The sequence below is a fragment of the Numenius arquata genome, chromosome 6 (assembly GCF_964106895.1).
Source record: "Numenius arquata chromosome 6, bNumArq3.hap1.1, whole genome shotgun sequence".
In the NCBI taxonomy this organism is placed as follows: Eukaryota; Metazoa; Chordata; class Aves; order Charadriiformes; family Scolopacidae; genus Numenius; species Numenius arquata.
Window position 1 is genome coordinate 45,927,996 of NC_133581.1, and position 22,021 is coordinate 45,950,016.

General features: G+C 41.7%; 1 protein-coding gene across 1 annotated transcript in view; it reads right to left on the bottom strand.

Moving 5' to 3' along the window:
* Positions 1-22,021, bottom strand: part of SMOC1 (SPARC related modular calcium binding 1) — a 127,325-nt gene that overhangs the window by 66,231 nt on the left and 39,073 nt on the right. Inside the window, exons 2-4 of the mRNA XM_074148866.1 lie at positions 18,920-19,091; positions 11,240-11,352; positions 1,078-1,177 (exon numbers count right to left, since the gene is read on the bottom strand). Coding sequence (XP_074004967.1) covers positions 1,078-1,177; positions 11,240-11,352; positions 18,920-19,091 — 385 coding nt within the window. The remainder of the gene's footprint in view (positions 1-1,077; positions 1,178-11,239; positions 11,353-18,919; positions 19,092-22,021) is intronic.

Below are 22,021 nucleotides of genomic sequence, written 5' to 3' on the forward strand. Positions count from 1 at the left end.
TAAGCCAAATTACTGTAGCATTTCACCTTAAACAAAACCAGGACATTAAATCTTATTTTGTTTCCACATACCTGTGAAACACTAAGCATTCCCTAAAGCTACATTGACTCACTGGTTCCCAGACAGTTCTCCTACTCAACTCAAACCCTCATGCAAGTCACTATGTTTGCTTATTACCACAAAACACTCTACAGCCAAGAGGACCCTCAATAAGATGAGAAGGATTAAAAAAAACCCCAAAAGTTTGATTGCTGTTGTGCTCGCATCTAAAGGGCAAACTGTGCAGGGCCACATGAAAATCTGGAGGCCAACCTCATCCCATTTGAGTCATGGGCTGCCACATTGGATGGTGGGGAGAAAACAAACAACATCACTCTGTTTTAAGTAGAGAAGATGGATTTGAGCCCCGTAAACCATAGGGTGACAGAGCAGTGTCAGGATGAGAGCCCAGAAGGACGTTACTTAATAAACCCATCTCTGGACCTCCCTGTTGTGAGCCCAGTGCTGTCCAGCCCCATGACACAAATATGGGGATTCTGGAACTGAGCAATCCAGATCAGAAGACCCAAACCCATTAAAATAGCAGGACTCCAGATCTGGTGGCTAGAAGTCAACAGCTACCAGTTTCTCACAAAAGAACAAAAAAAAAAAAAAAAAAAATCAAACTTTTAACTGAAGTCACCCTGCAGGCAAAATAACTCCATGGCCTACTCAGTACAGCCTGAGAACCACTTCTTTAAGACACTGCTCATGGAAAAAAGTTATCCCATCTGGTTTTGGTGTACACAGCAACACTGCAACTCATGCCTTGGCTACCAGAGGCATTAGTGGTTTTTCTCAGTGAGTTCTGCAGGAGTGTCTGCACCCTTAACTGCAGGGTGGACAGGCCACAGCCCAAGCTCCCTTGCAGCTTCCAAATACCAGCAAGCACACAGGGAGATTCAAGCACAACTGCAGTGTTAAATTGGGTAAACTGGCCAAGTCACATGAAAAAATTAAGCACTCTGAACAGGACACATTCTCCCCAACCCCCTTTGGTTATCCAATTAGTATTTGTTGAAGCCACTCCCACAGTACCTGAACATACAGGAGTTTTGTTCTGTACAGAAGAGCCACTAATAGGCTTGCCATCAGGTGTCACACACCAGCAGTATCCAGTGTAGGTATGGCACTGCACCTGTTTAATAAAACAAAGAGCAGGCATTTCATTTCTCACTCTATCACCCACCACTTTTATTATAATCCAGCATCCTAGTGGAAGTCCCAACCCAGGCACATCACAAACATGCTTCAGAGTGAGATGATCACACAGAAGAGCATCTGATACCATTATCTTTTCTTTCTCCCCTCACCTCCCTCCCCAAAGAAAGGTTATTGCTCCTACTCCAACTCCTTTAGCTGCAATTCAGGAGGCAAAAGAAGTTACAAGTAGTCAGCTGAGAACACTTCAGTTTGGGGATGTAGCAGTTGTGTCTCAGCTCATTCTACCCTCTGTTAAATCCCATTTACTATTTGCCATTAAATAGTTGTCCCACTGCATCCCAGCTGGGATGTGGAAAGGCCACCGTGGCCCAATTCCACAGCCACTGCTTCAGAACAACATCTGTGGGCATTTCGGGAGCATTTTGTTCAGTAAACATGGCTGGAAAAGTGCAACACTGACTTATGTTAACAAACGTTCTCTGGACAGATTTAAGCTCTACCCTGTTACTATGTCAACCTAGGCAGTAGAAGCACGTATCGCTTGCTCTTCACGTATTGACAAGGACTTAAGAACATTTGATGAAGGCTCTAATGAGCCAAAAGGTACACAGCATTAGATTCATCTTGCTTAACTTTAAAGCGCTACTTCTTAGCTGAACATCTGGAATTACCCAGTTCCTTCCTTCACGACAGAAGGACACCACAATGATTAGTTCAGATGTGGACCTCTGAAGTAAGAGTGGATAAATCCCAATCCAGCAGACTGGTCTTAGTAACATGTATACAGATATTAGTTCAGTGGTACTATAGTTTCAACCAGCTTAAGAAATCTAATTACAGCTTTTGCCTCAGTTTTCACAGCGTGCTCAGCATTTGGATGAAATTCAGGATGCCTTTGCCTTCCCTTGAGACAAAAGTAAATGATCATCATACAGGCATCTGTGTAAATACTAACAGGTTCCGAGATTCTTTCTAGCAAACACACTTTCAGTTGTGGATGAGTGTGCACATTAGTACTTCCAGTATCTTGAAATGGTATAGAAATGCCTACATAACTATAAGCTAGAGATGGCTCCTTCCATACATTTCTGAAAAAAAGCCATTAAATGAGATAACTTCAGAAACTGCCTTTCATTTTACTTGTAAATTGAATTCTGTCCATTCTCTCTGTTTCCAAACAAGTTCATTGAAGCTGATTTCCCATTCCAGTCCTTTCCACACAGAAGAGAAGAGTGATGAGGTGTTTGTACCATTCCCTTTATTAGGGATCCTTCAGAGCTAAGCCAGTCATTCCCCCTTGCTGACAGCTGGCTCTGATTCCCTAAGGTAGCAGAGTTTGTTCAGAGACTTAACGACAGCCTTTTTTAAAAGGCTTTGAGTATCACATAAAACACGATCTAAGAACAATTACAACATGGTACCATGTGTTTATCTTGGGTTTTACTAAAGTGGAAATCAATCATTTTGCCTCAAGCACATTCGCCTTCAGCAGCCAAAATCAACAATAATCTCATGTATCCACGTTACCAAATTCACTGTCACTGCTATCTGCACACATTCATTTTCATTCTCTCAATAGATCACAAAATTGATTGCAAAATGCACAAAAGCACTATGAATATAATTACCAATAATCAAGTTGTAAAATATTTCTTATTGCTTAGTCTAATCAATTGCACATTCAAAATGAGTGTGATGGAACTGCTTGGGTTTCTGAATTCAGCGTTTATCTTTGCTGATCACAAATGCATTATTGCATTCCCAACAGCACAAGAAGCTGTCTTTACATCTGAGCATTAATTGTAAAAATCTTACCCAGAGATGAAGCCAAATTCCAGGATAGGGTCTTGAATTCGTAGGGCAAGACCATTCCATCTTATATTACAGAGAAACTCCAGTGTACCCAGCATTTAAAAGATTCAAGTGTTAGTGACTTGACAGTCCTTTAGTCAAGCCTTCAGGAAATAAGAAAGTACATGGCAGAGGAGTCCAAAAAAAAAAAAATGTATTGACATAAGTTTAGGATAAATGCATAAATGAAGAGCATGTTAAGCAACTCATCTAAATGGAGAGCTACCAATTACATACAGCCATTTATGCAAGCCAGGCACATTACATTCATAAAAGCAAAGTAACTTTATAAATAACTAAACTAATGAATGCTGATCTTCCTTGGACTGGTATTCCATGACCCTTTCTTCCCCTTGCTTCCATTAGAAAAAAAGAAAAAGAAATAAATCTCAGACTGACAGCACTTTCACGACAACCACATGTTCTACTGCAGCACCAAAGGACGTCCCTACTACAGATAATAGCAGCAATGAAATTTCAGCCCTTATCCTAAACACCAGACAACTACTCATGAAGAATAAACACTTCAGAAACCTCAAAAATCACTGCAGTTTGCTTTCCTCAATGTCTTAAAGTTGAGAGATGCTATCTTTCACCTTAATACCTTTGACCAGATCTCAGCATATCTAGGTGTCATAAAAACAGTGGCCTACAGTCTAGAGTTTGCAGCTTAAAGGCTGAGGGGAAAAAAAAAACAGGTATACTTTTCATCAGTTACATAGCACTGATATGTCATTGAAAAAATGTAAAGGCAATAGCTGATCCAGTATAATTTCTAAACATTGTTTTTCCAATGACCTTAGCTTTGAGGTTTTGTTTCTAAATCCCACTTAAATCTTCTACCTGAAATTCAACCTCATTCTAATCCTACTCCCACAGTAGCAAGATTTTTAAATACTCTTATCAGAAGAGTAACTGTAAAAGTGACACCTCTTTACTGCACAGACCTTCAGTTATTGAGTTAATTTGGGTTCTATCAAAAGGCATGCTAGAAAAAGTGTTTGACTGTTTTTGGTTCTCCGTCTTTAAAGCCAAGCATTGTGTCAGAGAAAACACATTGTCAATTTTATAGAGAATAAACTTGATTGCTAACCAAGCTGAAGCTACAGAACACTCATTACTGCTGGAAAGGCACATTATAGAATTTGACATCTCAATTTCACATACATCTGTCCAACAGCTGAACATTTTAAGTTATATAATAGGAAATCAGAGAAATAAAACCTGCAAATTATTTGAGGTCTTCCAACAGATTCCCCATTAACAGCTACACTTTCAAGAAAAAAAAGCAACCACCTCCCACCTATCAAACTGCATTTTAGAGCACCTGAATCCCTGATTGTGCAAGACTTCCTATTTTTCACAGGTGAGAGAGATGCCATCACAACCATGCCTCAACTGAAGGATGAAAAGTGTAAGGGGGGAAAAAAAACAACAAAATTGCTCTGCCACCCTTGCAGCAGCTCCTCTATTCCCCCTGCCATCACAGTATGTGAAATCAAACAGCAGCTAACATACTAGCCAGTGGCCACATGAATAAACACCTGCTGTTATCGAGTTCATTACGATATGAAAACATTAACAGTGTAGTCACTGGCAGACAACTCTGCCTCTTTATTTCCTGAGGGTTTCTTCAGTATCTCACTGGCAATGCCAGAATCAGATTCCCAAGCAGTCCAAAGCTTCTCAATAAGCAAGCAGCAGCAGCATCCTTCTACAGTCACTTGACAAAGCAGGATCAATGGGTTGTTTCCAAAAGATAAACTGGAAATGGGAGAGAAATTGCAAGCACATTTTGAGGGAGAGAAGAGGGGCAAAGCAGTAATTCTGTGATGGCTGAAACCAGTCTTTATGGATTTACAGAAAGCAGAAGTTTGCTGTAAGAGGCTTGAGAGTGCCTTGGACATGCACTGGGCTGAGCACAGGAAGAGCAGCACTCAGATTAGCCTTTCACTGCTGTTCAAATGAAGAGTTCAGTATCTGATTCTTATCCCATCACAGATCAGACAAACATTTCCTGGCTCTTTCCATAATGGCGGGCAGAGATGAGAAGGGAAGAAGAACATTCCTTCTATATTTAAAGCGATTCTTCTGTGAAAGAAAAAAACACACATCCAGTTTTTGAATGGCACAGCATGAGGCAAGGCTCCAAACCCTGGCTTGCACCCAGATGCCCCTTGTAAACACCATAAAAACGGCTAAATAAACTGTTCCAACCTCATAGATCACCTAGTCTGACCCAGAGAGCAGAAGCCAAAGTGTCACAGAGCAATTCTTTAATCAAGCCTTTCCTTTGAGTCACTGAGGCTCATCTAGAAAGTCCTCTGAACCCAAGTTAGTGGCACATAATCAGCACACAGGCCTAATGGCGATTTATCCTAACTCTAAGTGGTGATGCCTCTGCTCTGGTTTAAATATATTGCTGTACTGCTCAGACCCTGGATGTTGTCATACTTTCTGCTAGGTTAAGATTTAGCCGACTATTGTGAGAAGCCTGCCTTTCCTTTAGAATTTTAGAGAGCTATGAATCAGTCTGCATCTTAAGCTTGAACTTCTTGGGGACTGCAACCCCTTAAGTTATTCTTGTCACTTTTTCTGTTCCCTGCTCACATCTAATTCTTCCCAAATGATGTTGCGCAGACAAATATTCCCACCAGGGTTTTATGCAGCAGCCACCTCCCTCAAGTCTATGCACCATTCAAGAAATGCTAGTTTCACAGGAATATCACTATTCATATAACCAGGGAAAGAAGTGACTTGTGGCAAAAGAATCTTAGCCATGGTCAAGGACATTCCCAACACACACTTCAGATACCAGTTTTAGTTCAGGAGAGGGATCCCCAGGAGAGGCATTCTGCTTCCAACACAGAGTATGACCCTTTAAAGTTAAGAATGATCTTAGATTGTCGCTTTCCTGCTTTAGGAATCTATTCCTTTGCTCTCGACTGGTATTTATTTGCAGAAATGCCGTATATAACCAAATTTGCTACCTCCTTACCCATCTACGGGTTATCTTTAGCTCAATATACAAAAGAGAAACACAATGAGAGCTGCAGGAAGAAAGCAAGTGCGTAAGTAGCAGACAAATCTGCAGAGCAGTATCGAGAGAGCTCAAACTACAGGTTTTTATAGAAGGGACGTCTTTTAATAAAAAAAGCCAGAACCATCTACTAATTAAAGCCCAGATTCTTTATGAAGAAAGAGTTTCTTTAATCTAGCAAGACAGACTGTGTTCTTTCCTTTTGAAAGGAGAGGTTAACTCCTTGAGAGCTTAGTATTGCTAGAGTATGAGCACTGAATAATGGAATAATAGACAGTATCCAGGGAATGTGGGACATGTCTACACAGTGCCCCGCAGCACTGCGCTGCATTAAGGAATGAGTTTGTAATTCTGCCCAGCATCATGCTACACCAGCCAATACAGAGGAACAGGCTGAGATCAGGAGGTCACACTGAAGGCTCAAAGAGAGGGTTCCCCACTTCTTTAGAAAGGGGTTTGTGGGACTTCTAAAAAGCAGTACTTTGTACACGCATTACAATTTGTAAACTATTGCTATGGACAATAACATAGATCACTCTTTCCAAAGAGCCTTGTATTACCAGATGTGGGAGTGCTCTGGAAGCTATCTGATAACGGAAAACTGCTCTGACAAAGTCAGCCCACTCGCTGATCCCATCATAAGATGACAGGTTTAACTGATGCACATGCTTTAAGAGAAATCTCAGTGCTGCATCATAACTGCACCAGCAGCTGCAGTTTTGAGAGCCCTAAAGCCGAAGAAACTCTCCAAGGAGACTTGCTCTCAGCCACTTGCTTGCAAACTTGCAAGGAAAAGAAACCACAGCTAGACAGTGGAAGGTGGCAGCAAATAGCAAGACACCACAAAAAGCCCCACAAGGCTACACCCCCAAAGCAGAGTTAGCATTATTCATGTTCATATTAATCTGTCTGAAACGGATCCCGTTTAAAGCCTCAGCAACCTTTTCTAAAAAACTGCTTGGGGGAAAACTATGAAGAATGCAAGTCTCCCTCAGCCCATGGCAACAAGCCCAATGGCACTAGGCAGCAAAAGAAAGTGTGCAGATTACCCAATAGAGCCTGTTGTTTATGAAGAACAGATCACAGCAGGTTAAGTGCAGCATGGAAAGGGAATGGCATTTATGCAAAATACAGCGTAACAGCAAAAAGGAGAGAGCAAGTCTTGGGAAAAGAAACCGGTTTTAGTCATGTCCAATTTTGCACAACAGTACATGACCTCAGTTATACAATTAATCAAATTACTCATATCAAACAAACATTCTTATGTTGTGAATAACTCAAATTTTATCTGCATGCTTACATCACTGTGGGCTAAGTGCAGAAAGCTTTTGTTATAGGAAGTAATATTCCCCACACAGACCAAAATAGAAAGAAATAGCAATTCCAGAGCATTTCATCAGGTCTGTGCCCATTTACAGTCATCTCATCATGCCCGAAATGCCACCACCTCTTCCATGCTGCAAAACCATGCCACATTTTTATGTGTAAGCAATGCTAAAAAGGGATTTGATAAGATCTTTGTAATACACAAACTCCCAGAATAAGGGAAGCAGCAGACATGATGCACAGAAAGTTATGAGAACCAGTGAATTGACAGGCGCCCGCTCCTCTCCATGCGGTACCCAAACCCCATCATAACTAACCATGCCTAGAAAAACTGGCCATCCAAGCAATAGAATCAATGGCAACACTTCTTTTTGGCCTAGTTTTACAGACAACAAGAAAAGATAAGACACACAGGATGTCTCTCTAGTACAGGGTTTAAATGCAAGCCAAACCAAGGTCTTTGCCTTTGGGCCCTCCTCCCTTTCACCCTTGTTACCACATCTAACTGGTGGGTCTCAAAGCCAGTTGCTCTCCAGGGAAGCAGAAGGAGGTAAGGTGAGCATGGTCTCACCTCTGCAGCCACTGCCCCATGCAGCACATGCTGCTGGTCACAGAGCAGCAAAATGGCTCTGTTCTTTTTACCACCCTACAGCCCCATCCAATTTGCAGTGAATCCAACCCCAAATTCACAGTTTTGTACTGCATGCAATTCCAGAAGCTGGACAGGACAGACTTGAGCTGCTTTCAGAGAAACAGCCTCACTTAGTGCTGCTTTTAGTGTTTACCCATGGTGATTGAAATTTAGCTTCTAATCAAGAGGACAATGATAAACCATAAAAGCAACAGTTCAATCTGGTTAAGACCAAGCAGGTTCTGTGAACATACAGTTACCACTACCAAATGCAGCTCCCAAATCCGCACTATTTGCGTTTGTCACTCCTGCAAAACTTCCAAGAATGTCCAACAATTAATTAGACAAAATTCCAGGTCTTTTGACAACTGATGGCAAGGGCAGTGATGTGAGCCTGAAAACCTACTGTGTATGCACCTACAAAAAAGATGCTCAGCCCAAGACCTGAAAGCAAGTCATCCACATATATAAGTGAATGCTATAATAAGACATTTGATATTCAAAATTAGGCATGCATCTTTGTTTCCCCTCTGATCAGAATTCTTCTTCTACCCAAAATATTTTTCCATGGAAGGTGGGGAGTTGTTGAAAAAATTTCACTAATGAAGTCAACATACAGGGTATATGCATCTGCTTAAATTCTGGTTTGGTTGAGGATTCAAGGTTGAAGAGCATGGCGAGTATTTCTCCTAGAAACTTTGTTGAGAGATGCTGCTCTGTTCTGGACTTCCCAACTGAGATTTTGGAGTTTGGATGGAGCAACTCTCTGGGTACTGAACCAGAATAAACTAATAACAGTTCAGACCTGACTTCAGCAAGGCTTCAGGGACTTCAAGAACTGACCTTCACAGCTTCCCTGCGGAGCAGAACCTAAGGGTGTTAATTCTCTGCACAAGAGATGTGGTATCCAAGCCACCTCCACTAGAAGAAATCTATTAATGAGCTGCTGGAAGCAAAACCTGTTTAAACTGTTCACCAAAATGCTAATTTTTATACATGTTTTTAAAAATCAAAGTTTAATTAATTTGGACCAGAAGCTAAAGGAAATATTTGTCTCAAATGCAGGTTGAAAACAGCTAGCTTCCTCGGACATTGTTTTATATTCACATCTTACACAGGGACTATGACCTTAAATGCTGCAATATAAATGATGAAGCTGGTTCCTGAGGCATGTGGAACGTGGGTATTTTTACAATCCAAGGAATGATATGAATTTCAGTTGATTCCAGCTACAAAAGGATGAGAGGCTTCCCTCTTCATGCCAGGTAAAACAGAAGCATTTTAGTGTTCACAGATAGGACTGAACAGAGGAAGAATGTGAAATACCACTTGGCTGCAAGCTGAAAACACACAATTTCTGTAAGCAGTTTCATGCTGCTCCTCCACTGGCAACATACGCTGGCCAGGGAATATGCAGAAAAGAGGCCCAGCAACTGCTCTGCGATCCAGACACTGGTACCAACCTTCCAAATAAAACTGTGTGAAACAAAGCTTTATCAACTGCACTCTGCACACAGCTTATTAGGATAAAAATGTCACCTGCACCCCACTTTACTCGAAGAGGTTGATGGACAGCTGACAGAGACACTGGAAAGTCAGCTTTCCTTTCTCCTCTTTTTTGAACCATGAAGTTTAACATGGAAAACTTAGTTGGCCCACTGTGCTAGGTTTTATAAGTATTCCCCTCCAGTGCCAACATAATCTGAGCAGCTCTACCCAAAATCAGATTTCATAGTAAGACTGCAAGAAACTGCAGACACCTTCTCTCTTACCCCCACCTTCCCAAGATGGTCCACACTGTACACAAATATGATGCTGCTCCAAAGAAGTATGCAAAGTTGGCAGGATGGATGAAACTTTTCCCACTTCGCCATTACTAAACAAAAACACTCCCACACACCAGATAATGGGAGGGTAAGGCTGAGGGAGAGAATAAAAATTTTTGGTGAGTTATCACAAAAAAAAAATCTTTCCTGTCTTCTTCCCCCAGGCAGCAAAAAGTGTTTGAACCAACCCCAAAACTTTTTGTCTCTCATCTTTTTGAAGACAATATTGATCATATTTTGGATATTTCTTTTTACCTTCAAAAGACGTTGCAAACAATAACTAATGAATCCTAAAATTTCTGAGGCACAAGATCTCTAGAGCAGTGCTAGATATAGGGAAACCAAGGCAAAAAAAGTGTGATTTACCTAAGTTCACAAAAGTAGAGGTCATCAGTGTTGCAGGATTTTGGCTTTTGAGATGTGTGCCAAACTGAGCAGAGAGCATACCCCTCTTAGCAGTTACGGAACTGCACATGAGCCGTTTTTAACACCCAGTTCAGTTTGCACTGAGACAGTACTCAATATGCTAGCGGTTACAGAACCAAGTATCACTCTTCATTTCTACCCTGCCTTGGCAAACTACTCTTCCTCTCAATCTCCTTCATGAGGGCTTTCTTTCTGCCATAACTAATTCAACTTCTCTGGAATTCTATAGGACCTCTCCCATCCAACTATTTCTGAAGGATGCTCAGTGGCCAGGACTCATTTTTCACAAATATTAGAGGCCAACAAACCATAAGCCTCCTCTGCTACCCCTGCCTGAGATAATTGCTTCTCAATAGAAACAGCATTATGAAACAGTCTGCAATCCCAGCACATCATTTAGTTCCAGCAACAGTGGAGAATCAGAAACCCAAACAAAGCAGTATTACCTCTCTGCCAGACCCCCAAACCACAACAGGGCACAGAACAGGAAACAGGAGTCTGTCACTAATAAGTATCCTGCAGAAGGAAGAGGCTCAATAGACCACTGTTTTTCTGGGATAGGTGAAGCACAGGTAACAGCAGAATAAGCTTGGTCCACCCTGTTCTCTGTGAGCCACAGCCCTCTTTGCAGCTCATCTTCAAGGAAAAATTGACATCCCTTGCAATTTGTTTTTGCTTCTGTGCTATGCTGGAGATTGATTCCATTTGTTTCTGTGCTACATTGGACATGGATGCCATTGCATATGTATATGTCTTAAGGTATGGTGACTGAATCAAAGCTTCCAGTTCGTTAAACAAGTCCCCAGTTTTTACCACTTTCACCTCAGTAACTGAGTCAGAGCACCCGTGCTGCTATCATCACTTGGCTCATACCTTAACAGTGAATCTCCTGCAGCCACTGGGAACCTGGCTGAAGGAAGCCAATAGAAGTTTTACCTGTGTGAATGATCCATCCTCATTGCATTCTGGGATGAAGACTGCTTCCTGGGGCTTCTTTGCCTGTTCCAGTGCTTGAGCTCTCTCTAATCGGCACTTGCTTTGGCCACCATCTACAAAGAGAGAAGCAAAACCCACTTAGATTGCAAACACCATTTGGCCTCTTCAAAAGCTACGAGATACACCACACAGCCGTGGGGGGGGAAAACACCCAAACAAACAAATATAAGGCACTAAGGACCACTAATGAGGCAGCTATGGAGTTAGTACTCCTTATCCCATAAACAAATATGAACCCAGACAAACTACGAGCCAGTTAATGAAGAGCCACCCAATTTTCTAGGCAATAGTTTTTATGGTCATCCAAGGGCTCTGAAAGCTTCTTCCAACAAGTGCTGGAGCACAATGTCCATGCAGTGAAAGGCCTTCCCAGAGGGAGTTGTGTTAATGTTAACAGCCTGAAACTGGATGGCTGAGCATAAGCCAAGTAATTCAGGCCCAGAAGTAAGCAATGTGCAGAACTGAGCCCCAGCAAAGCTTTTTCTCTGAGCAACTCTCCCAGTAGGATGCTAAAATAACCAGCCACCCATCTGAACTTCCACCTTTGTGTGGTTCAGATACAGTAGATGTGCCATTGCCTATGCTTTCCTGAAACCCAGCTTCTACCTCTAGTCCCAGGGCTTACAGCCAGGTATCACACAGTATGCATTACGCTTTCTCCTATCAGTGACTCACTTCGATGCCAAGAAAAAACATTGCTCTGCAAGCAGAGCTTGAAGGGGTGAAGATCTCAGCTCTGCACTTATTTCAGATGAAGGCAGCATATAGCATGACCTTAACCCCTTCCAGGTCCATCTCACTGTTACAGAGCATAGATCCAGATAAGCCCAACACTGATGACTGATGGGTCAAAGAGGACAGATCTGCCTGCCCTGCAGAGATACAGATTGACTTGGTGTTTACACTTAAATACATGAAGTCTAACAGTACTGCTGTTCAGTCTAGAAAGAGAAGGAAAACAGCAAACATCTGTTTCCATGGGACTCTGAGACAGGGACTAGCATAGCATCTCCTTCGTTCATTCCTGTCCCATGAATCCACTGACTGAAGGATTTTCAGTGCAGAAACTGCAAAATCCAATCATCAGAATCCTTCAGCAGCACCAGAGAGAGTGATCAAGTTTGAGTCTCCATTCTACCAGGCATGGAAATCACACTGGTTAACAAAAGAATTCCACTGGATCTCTGAAGATCCCATATTCGGCTTCACAGGTCACACAAACTTCAACAATAGAATCACTAAAACCAGCGCTAATACCCAGAAAACCAGTCTGGGTTCTCAGATCAACTGAATTCACATTGCATGGCAATAGAAGCGATTTCCCATCTAAGCATATCTAGGTGCAGAAACCAATGACAATGCTGTAAAGTTTTGATGAAGACACAGACCAAAGCTTTCAAGCTGAGTACTTTATTTACACAACTGATGACTCAAGAGACTAAGTGGCCGGTTTGCCAACACATTTTCATTTTAAACTTATTACTCCAAGAACAATTTCACAAGTCTTCTGAAATTATGGAAATCAAACCCATCTCTTTGGAAAAAGAGATTATTCACAGCAATAGCATTCAGCACAGATGTCTGCAGCTTAGGCACTGCATTCAAAGCAGGAGTGCCTATATCAACTCTGCCACTGACTGCCACTTACAGTCACTGAGTGACTGTAAGTTGGTCACCCGACCTCCCTATCACCTTGTGTCCCTTCCAATCCTATGTCACTCTTATCTTTAGACTGTAATTTGTTTGTGGGGTGCTTGCACAATACCCTTAGCACCTGGAGCTCTGATCTCAGGTGGACCTATTATGAGCTTATATAAAGAGCAAGATTGTTGTTACTCACAGAATGAAGACTTTCTTGAATAAAAGTTATAATGAATTTAGAGAAGCATTTTTTTTTTTCTAATTAGCCATGATATAACCTCTAAGCTGGAATTTCCTTTTTCCCCTCTGTGCTTGCCAAAGTGAACAGATGATCAGAACTTGTTTGCACACCTCCACTGGAGGACAGTCCTGCCAGCAGTACTGACTCTTCCAACACATGCTCGTTCTTTCACCAGCAAAGGAAGCACTGGCAATGTCGTTAACTGGAACACCTAACTATCACCTGCAGATCTCCTGTTCAAGCTTAAGAGTCTAATCTTGCTTGGCATGACATAGGACATTATTACAAAACCAGATGGTGTGCCTGCACCTTCTTTTTTATAGCTAGCTGACTCAAAACACCTTCTAGTTCTGCTTCACAGGAGACAACGAAGTAGCAAAAAAATCAGCACAGATTATGCAGATCTGCACATATAAGGAAAAAAAAAGTGTTGCCAATTTCTTGCATGACAATCAAAGTACAGATTCACAAATGAAAGTATGTTTCCTAGTCTCTCCATCTGTGGATACAGGACTGCAGACAGACATATCTGGTTCCTCTCCTGAACATAAAACAGAAGCATAAAGCATTTCCACATAACATCTCCTTCAGTGCTGGCGCACTCACAGCTACATGACTGGAACTGGATGCTTCGCCACATAGCTGGTAGGAACAAGCAGTTTGTAGTATGCCCTGTAGTACAAACACATTAGGAGCCCAGGCAGAAGGGAGACTAACTCAGATCTTTGTCCAAGTTGTCTAACAAGCAGACAAACGTGCACACAACCAAGCCTTTACTATAAGGAGAAGATAATATAAACATGTTACTGCTAAGGTGACCATGTCCCTCCTGGCAATTTTAACTGGCCGTTATAGATTGAACTCTCTATTACCACCCAGTAGACCACACTGTGTAGCACACCATTACTACTACACAGCATTTAAGAGCTCATCATTCTTGCAGCCTCCTCTTTTGCAATTCAACCCCTGGCTCAAGTGATGTCTCTTCACAAATTGCTGCTGAAGTGCAGAGAAGACAGACAATTTTTCTCCTGTTCATGAACACTCAGCACTGGTTACTTCTCCCATCCTCCCTCATTGATTTCCAAAGGTCATGCCAGTCCTTTTACAGCCTTGACTTGGAACAACCACCTATATACCACGCTGACTGGAGAGGTGTGTGCATACCACTATCTTTTTTGTCTGATGTTTCACAGTTCACTTCCAGTAAAAACAGTGCCTTTAATATCAACATTTACCAGTTTGTTTTTAAAAGGACTGTCAATCCTTCTCTTCCTCACTTCACAGGCTGGTATTTTTATAATGTTTGCATCAACATGTGATTTCAGTGAGATGACTTCACCTTACTATTTTTGCTTTGTTAATTAGAAAATGTAAGATATTACATAAGTGCCAAGTGTTAAAAAGTAGCTGCCAAATAGCTCACCCCAAATAAGATGCATTACAAATTTTACTAAAGCCTGATGTTATGATGTAGATTCATATACCCTATTCTACATTTTGATTTTTTTACCCAAGTGTTTCAGCACTTTTACTTCCCTCTTAAAAATGTTCTCTGGAGTATCAAACACCAAGCTTATATAAAAGAATTGCATTAATGCATTCCAGTTTCACTGTCCGGACATAAGGTGAAAAACCAAAACAGGATGACTTTTTTAAAAGCAGAGCTGTTTAATAATTTGACTTTAAATATCTTCAAACTTAGGACAGATTTACTGCAGCTCAGAAAGCTTCTTTTTAAAGAAAATTCATTCTCAAGTTGGTAGCTGGCAACTATAAGATTGTGAACTACAAGTGATATTTTTGACATCTGTAGCCTAATCTGCAGAATGCAGGTGCACATAATTTTGGATTTTGCAATGAAGCTGGCTAGTTACCAGTGTTGATCTTATCCGTGAACAGTTTATTCAAATGAGACCACCATGTCCCTCATAATATACACAGTGCACTCCTGAATAGGCCCCAAGAATTCCAGCATCCTCTCTTTAACAGCTAGAGGCAGTTTTGACACCACACAACATCATGGTATAAAGGCCCAAGCTATCCTAATAACACAAAGTAAAACATCTCCAGGCATCCATGTAACACTAGCAGCGAACCTATACGATACAACCACAAAAATCTAGCTTTTAAATTCTACGTTTTATCAAAAGCTCAAAGGGTAAAAATGGATGCAAGGAGCTTTTGAACTATTTCTAGTTCCTGTCTCAGATACAGCCCAGGTCCCCACCAGGCATGAAGCAGCCCAGCTACACTGAAGTCAGCAGATTCATACCCATTTACTCCAGCCAATGATCTGTGTCTTTGCATAAAACCACCAAAAATGGAACCTGAGCACACTACAAAAACATGCCCATCTGTCCCACAGGCTGTCAATCATTCTCCACTCTCCCCTTTGTTTTCCACTTCATTTCTGACGAGTCCTACACCTGCAATCTCCAACTTCTTTCCTTTCATGCATATGTGCTTCGCTCCTTCTTTGATACCTACATACCATTTCTACTCAAGAGTTCCCTAACTTATTTGGAGCATAGCTAAAAACATGCCTAAATTTGCACATGATTGAAAGCGTCATTTCAGATTTTATTGACTAACTGCTGCCAAGGAGTGATCCACTTAATTCTCCCTTGACTAGGAATAAGAAAGTTCAAAGACAAACCACATGGATTTAGCAAGTAGACTAAAAAAAGAAAATAGCAGTTTCAATTATCATCTCCTGTCCAATGAGAACAGTAGGTAAAGGAGGTTGTTCAAACAATCCATTACTAGTCAGAAGGAGACCTTCCTTTCCAGCACACAGAAGTTCTTTTCATCCAGGTGTTCCAGGAGATGGGCTGAAAACCCTTGTTACAATTCCCACCGGTAACTTACAGATAGGTTCATCCTACATAGTGACTTGTGATTTAAGAACACGCTCTATACCAGCAGACTTTTAAACCCAACCATTATAAATCTAAAGGGAAGTTTTTAGAATGCTCCCACCCTCACTCCCCCCTTTTTTTTTTTAAATTACATAGGCCAAACAAATTCCTAGAAACCAACCGGTTAACATACAACTTAAATGTGTTTTAAGCCACAGATACCCAATATACCCTAACAATCACTGCATAATCTTGACAGCTTGCCAAGACTCATTTAACAAGTGTTTGTCCTTCAGCCCTGCAAAGTTTTGAGGCAGAACTCCTATTCGACATTAGATCTTAAGATGCTTGCTGACAAAAGATCCAGGTAGGAGTGCTTGGCTATGTAGTTTATGCACAGCTATGCCATCTGGAACTGTTCTCTGGAATCTCATCAGTGAGGCTCCATTTGTCATGGATGCCATAGTTTGATCATTTTAAGTTACTCCTGACTTTTAACCCTTTGTGATGGGTGAGTGAGGGTTCGGAGAGAGTTCAGATAATTTAGCACTAAAGGAATTTCATCGAAAAGCACGTGAGGAAGCTATCAAGGAGTGAGAGCTGAGTAAGAGTTATAGTTCCCAAAGGGCTGGCAAGATTTCACCTTTAAAGGTCCTTAGTTTCTTGAGAGAGAACAGAGAGCTAAGCTGAATCAAATAAGTTCTGTCCCCACTATGGAAACCATTCTGCTCGCCTCGTCAAAAGCACAGTTCAAGTCATCACCATATGAAATTGGAAATGGTAGTCTAGGGTGCAGAACTATACCTTGCTGTCCACAACACACTTCCTCTTTTCATTTTAGATACCTGTTCTTCCCCCCCACTCCACTCCTCAGAGAAGGAACCACAAGTTAAAATTGCTCATTTTATAAGGATAAGTGTTGGATACAGTATCTATCACAATTGCATATGACTGGGCTTGATGGCTCATGGGATCCCTTCCAGGTCTAGGGGAGCTCCCCTGTAGAGCATGTATCACGCAGAAGGAATGAAGACTGTTCAGGGTAAACCTGGTGCCCTACTGCAGCACTAGAAGGTGCTGGAATACTGCTGGTGATACCTTCTTTTGTGCGAGTACGAGATACAGATCTGGCCAGCCACCTGTAGTTAGGTACACCTGCCTCACAACTGCCTGTGTTTGCCAAGAACAATCAGAGGTCATGTTCCTAATGCGACTAGAAAAACAAAATACCTTTCAATAGCAGCACACGTGGAAACTACCAGCAAGGTTAAATTTGAATGTGATAGTTAAAAGAATATTCCTACTTCCCAGGGATTCATAAGGGTGTTAGTGGGTTAAAAGCAAGACTTGCAGTTTTCAAACACATTCAAGTTATTAGGTACTACATAGTATCACAGGGTAAGAGGAAAAAAAAAAAAAAAAAAGAACACCAGTAGTTTTAGCAAAACATTCAGTTGTGTCTGAGAGAGTAAAAAGGAAAGTATATTTTAACTGTGCTTAAGACAAAAAAAGTCTTTAGTTACTTCTTTGGGACTCCTTGCCATCACGATATAGAGTAGGCTGTGTAGTTTGGCAATCAACATTTTCTCCACTTCCAGAAACAGTCACTCTTGCATATGGATGTACCACACTTCAGATCCCATGTTTTAAGTGGCTGAACTGTGCCAGTTTATATGCCAATTATCAGCCATGGAGTGGCTTATCTAAGCCACTATGCTCAAGTGATGAAAGCAAAAACAGGACTCCCACCCTACCGCTTCTTACTCAAATGCATCACTTGCAAGAACAGTCCAACAGCTTCTTGGGCCCTGGGAAGAAAGCTTCTGGGTTTCCAGTACTCAGAAAGCAGGATGATTCAAAGGCCTTTTTCTATGCTACAGGAGGGAAGCTGCCACATAGCAACACAGCAGTGGTGAAAGAAAAAAATAGTAAGTCATACAAGTAAGCTTTTTTCCAATAAGAAACTGTTTAAAAGAGCAATATTTGAGGTCATGCTCATAATTCACGTAAACTCTAAAGCTTGTCAATACATTGAAAAGGGATTTCCATTTTAGAACAAGTAATTCTGACAAAAAGACTCTTTTATAATAGTAAAAATGCCTGTTCATAAACAAAAGTCAGGCTTAAACATATGCTTACTTAACCTTCCACAGGGGTTTTAAGGAGTTTCTCCTGTCACTTTAACCAATTGCTAAAAAAATCTGTGCCATCTGCCCTCTGAGTCAAATGTGCTCTCAGAAAATGCACTCAACTTGATTTTTCACTTCACTGAAGAAGCAAACCACTTGTGTGACAAGATAGCAATATTCCTTTAAAACAGTTGCAACTTCATCTTTATACTATGCTGAAGAAGAGCTGAATTGAGAGAGAAACAATATTCTCACTTTTAAGTAGATGTATAACAGCAAACAGGCAAAAAAGAGGCCACATAAAGCCTTGCACGCATTCTGTCTTCTAAATTAGCTCAGCACAGAAAGGCTGTGTATGTGTGAAAAGGGACTGGACATCCAACGTGCACCGCACGTTCTTCTCCAGTCCACATTCCTATCACTCAAGGGTATCTCAGTTCCTCAGTGGCACAGGTAAGAAGGAAGATCTCTTCTTTCAAGATTTGATTTTACATTTCCATAACGCCAGTTCTGCCTGCTCTGCAGACACATATTTCATCCCTTTTTCAGGGATGTGTGGCTCTTTTGCCTTCTTTCATTGATAATCCTGCCACCTAAACCCAGACTCAGATACCCATGCTCACATGAACGCACCACTTCAATCAGATTACTCACAGAGCATGGTACTAAACTCAAGGGTCTAAGAATCCAGTTTCTTATAAGGTAGGACTCCCATTCCTCCCCTCAAAGGCACTTGAAATCCACCTACCTTTGCACCGGCCGCGATGTGTCACACTCAGACTTGACTCCCGGCATTTGGCTCGCTGGTAGTCACACATTGACTCGTATGTTCTGCCATCAGAGGCACAGAGGGGTTTGGACTGGGACCTGGAGCAATGCAGGTTACACTGAGGGTCTCTGTCACGGTCGCTAATTAAAAACTGAAGGAAGTGAAAAAAGTAGGGAGGGAGAAAAAAAAAATTGGTTTTGTTTGGTTTCCCAAAGCACAGCACAAGAGTATTTTGTTTTTATGACAATAGCAATATGGTCTATAATGCAGTTTAAGCTGCCTACCAAAGCTGACTTTGCCTGAAGGGAACTTAAAATGAAACACGTACATCTTTAAAAAAAAAAATTAAGGGTCTTTGCCATTCCATTTTATTTAATAGAACGGAAACATTACTCACTCTGCCTCACCTCTGAAAACCTAAGATGTGCAAAGCCAAACACAACCCACACGGGAAGGGCAATACTGAGTCACAGCCCAGCTTGCCCAGGGCCCTGCCACAAACAGCATCTATACTAGACAATTTTAGTCAGAAGTGCAAAAAACTTAACAAGGATGGAGGAACCCAAATAACCTATCAAGATTGGCCTCGGTAGTTGAACCGTGGATGTGGCCTGCTTTATAGTATCAGTTATTTGTTTTTTAAAGCATTGCTTATGTCATCTGTGGATACCACCCGCAACAGCATACCTGCACGCTCCCAAAGCCACATTCTGTTCCTTCCCAATGACATCCTGCCCACCTGGCAATTGCATTCTAATTGCATTCTATGCACCCCACAATCTAATTGCACGCTACGTGAAAAGCCCTTTCCTTTCAGAAGTTTGAATTTGTCATCTTTCTGAATATTTCTCCCCAAGCATTCAGTGTGAATGTCACCTGTTTTGTATAAAACTGGCACTTCTTTCTTGTCAGTCTCTCAATGCGAACAACCCCAGTCTCCCAATTTCTTGCCCAGAAGACTTCCTCCATACCATGATCACTGCTGCTTCCTTTCTCTGAAGACAGCTTGGCTTCTGCCTTATCTTTTAGAGAGGGGGAAACGCACAATGCACATGAATGAGTCTCCATTTTCTGTCCCTTTGTTCCCTGCAAATCCCAACATCTGGCAGTAGTTTACTGTTGTACCCTCAGCTGTACTCTGAGCTGCCTATAGAGATACCCAGGTCTCTTTCCCAAGTTCATACTGCCTTCCTGAGGACCCCTACTGCCAGTCCTCTTTCCATAACAATTGGAAGAATTTCACCAGGACATAACAGTAGCAGCCCTTTTCACTTCCCATGCTACCCCACTTAGTGGTTAGTCAGTCAGACCTTTAGCTATTACCCAAACCCAACCACCTGCTCACAGGGAAGATTTCAGGTGACTCCTGAAACCACTTCATTGAGGACTGAGCTAAGAGAAGAGAAGTTAAACCTGCCTTGGGCTTCCCCTTCCCAAGCTCCCATCTCGTCAGCCTGTCGCAAGCCTAGGGGGACCAGAGCTGCTCTCTAACACACCAATATCCCAGCTCGCTGTCAAAGTGGTTATGAATGAGCTCAGCAGTTCAGAGCCGGCTGGCAAGTGGGCACAGACCGACACCCTGCCTGCACGCATAAAGCCACAGCTCCCCAAGTGTGTCCATAGCTGGATGCCTTACAGGGAAGTGTGAGTCATTGCCATAATCACCTTGGTGTTAGTTGCCTACAAAGCTGTCTGCTCTGTGCTTTGAGGTTAAGGCTGTTGAAAAAACATTGCCTGAAGCCTAGTTTGGGTTGATTTTTAACCACTCCAAGAACATGCATCTCTGAAATTTGTTTTTTGACATTTAAAAAAATTCTTCACCCCCTTTCTCTTCCCAATTAAATGAGATGAAAAACAATTGAGAAGTTGCATATTTTCATATAAAAACATATCAGGCTCTGTACTGTTGGATCTTTTGAAGACTCATGCATTACTAAAAACCCTATTTAAACATGACAGCTGGGAAAAGTAAGCAAGGTCTGCACTTGTTTTAATTTGGGTGGGGCAAACTTCTTAAAAAAAATCTCATGTCAGAGACTTGCCAAAATTTGTAACAGCACAGAGTTTTTAAAATGTTTTTGTTCCTTTTCTGCAACGCTTTCTATAACCTGGCAACACCTGTTCCAAATGGGAAATTGGAAAATTTAAACCTGAAGGCAGTTTCAAATGGTTTATAGAGATCTGGACTAGACTATAAAAACACTGTAAAGCTGGACCAGATTTTTGCCCAGTTCTTGTCAGGGGTTGGACTATCACAATTTAGCTTGGAGTTGCTCTAACTACAGTAAGGTCTTTGTAGCCCCTGAGGTGCAAAGATCACCAGCGACTGTAAACATACAGCAAAAAGCAGCAGCCTGAAGATGCTGTAGCTTCCTCCCAGCATGTGATGTCAGAGACCCTGAAAGACTCACAAGGCTTTTCAGCTGTCTGTATAAACAGACTTTAAAAGCAGAGCTGCCTGATAGCACAGTATGGTGCACATACAGCAATTAAATATTCAGTTAAACACAGAAGCCATTCTGGTTTAGGAGGAATGCACGCATCTGCCATTTATCACAACTTTGAGGGCTTGAGCTACTGGCATGAAACTTTTCGCAAATTCCTTGTGTCAGAAGCCAAGTTCCACAGATTGGAGTTATCCAGAGGGGCACCAAAAAAGCTAGAATACTGGTTCTCAGCGTTAAGCCATATTACAAACTTATTGAAAACTCAGCTTACATCATGAAAACTCCCCTAAGCCTTCTGCAGCCTGTACCAAAATACTTAGTATCGAGGGGCGTTGCAAGCTAGGAATGCCCATCCTCCCAGAAAGGGCATCTCTGAAGACTAAGAAGTCCTTCTCAGGGCTGACACAAATGAGCTAAACCTAAGGCTATGGAACAGCTTTGCTCTGGTGCCTCCTCGCAGAGGGATAGGGAGGAACAGCTCAGCATTGATTAATTATGAGGGCCTGAGGAAACATGCAGAGCATCCCAATGCAGTCTATGAAGTTCTTACCTACCTAAATTAAGCCAAGAACCACGTTTAAAAAAAAAAAAAAAAAAATCAAAGCCTTTTTAGCATTTGTAATTTGGATTACAG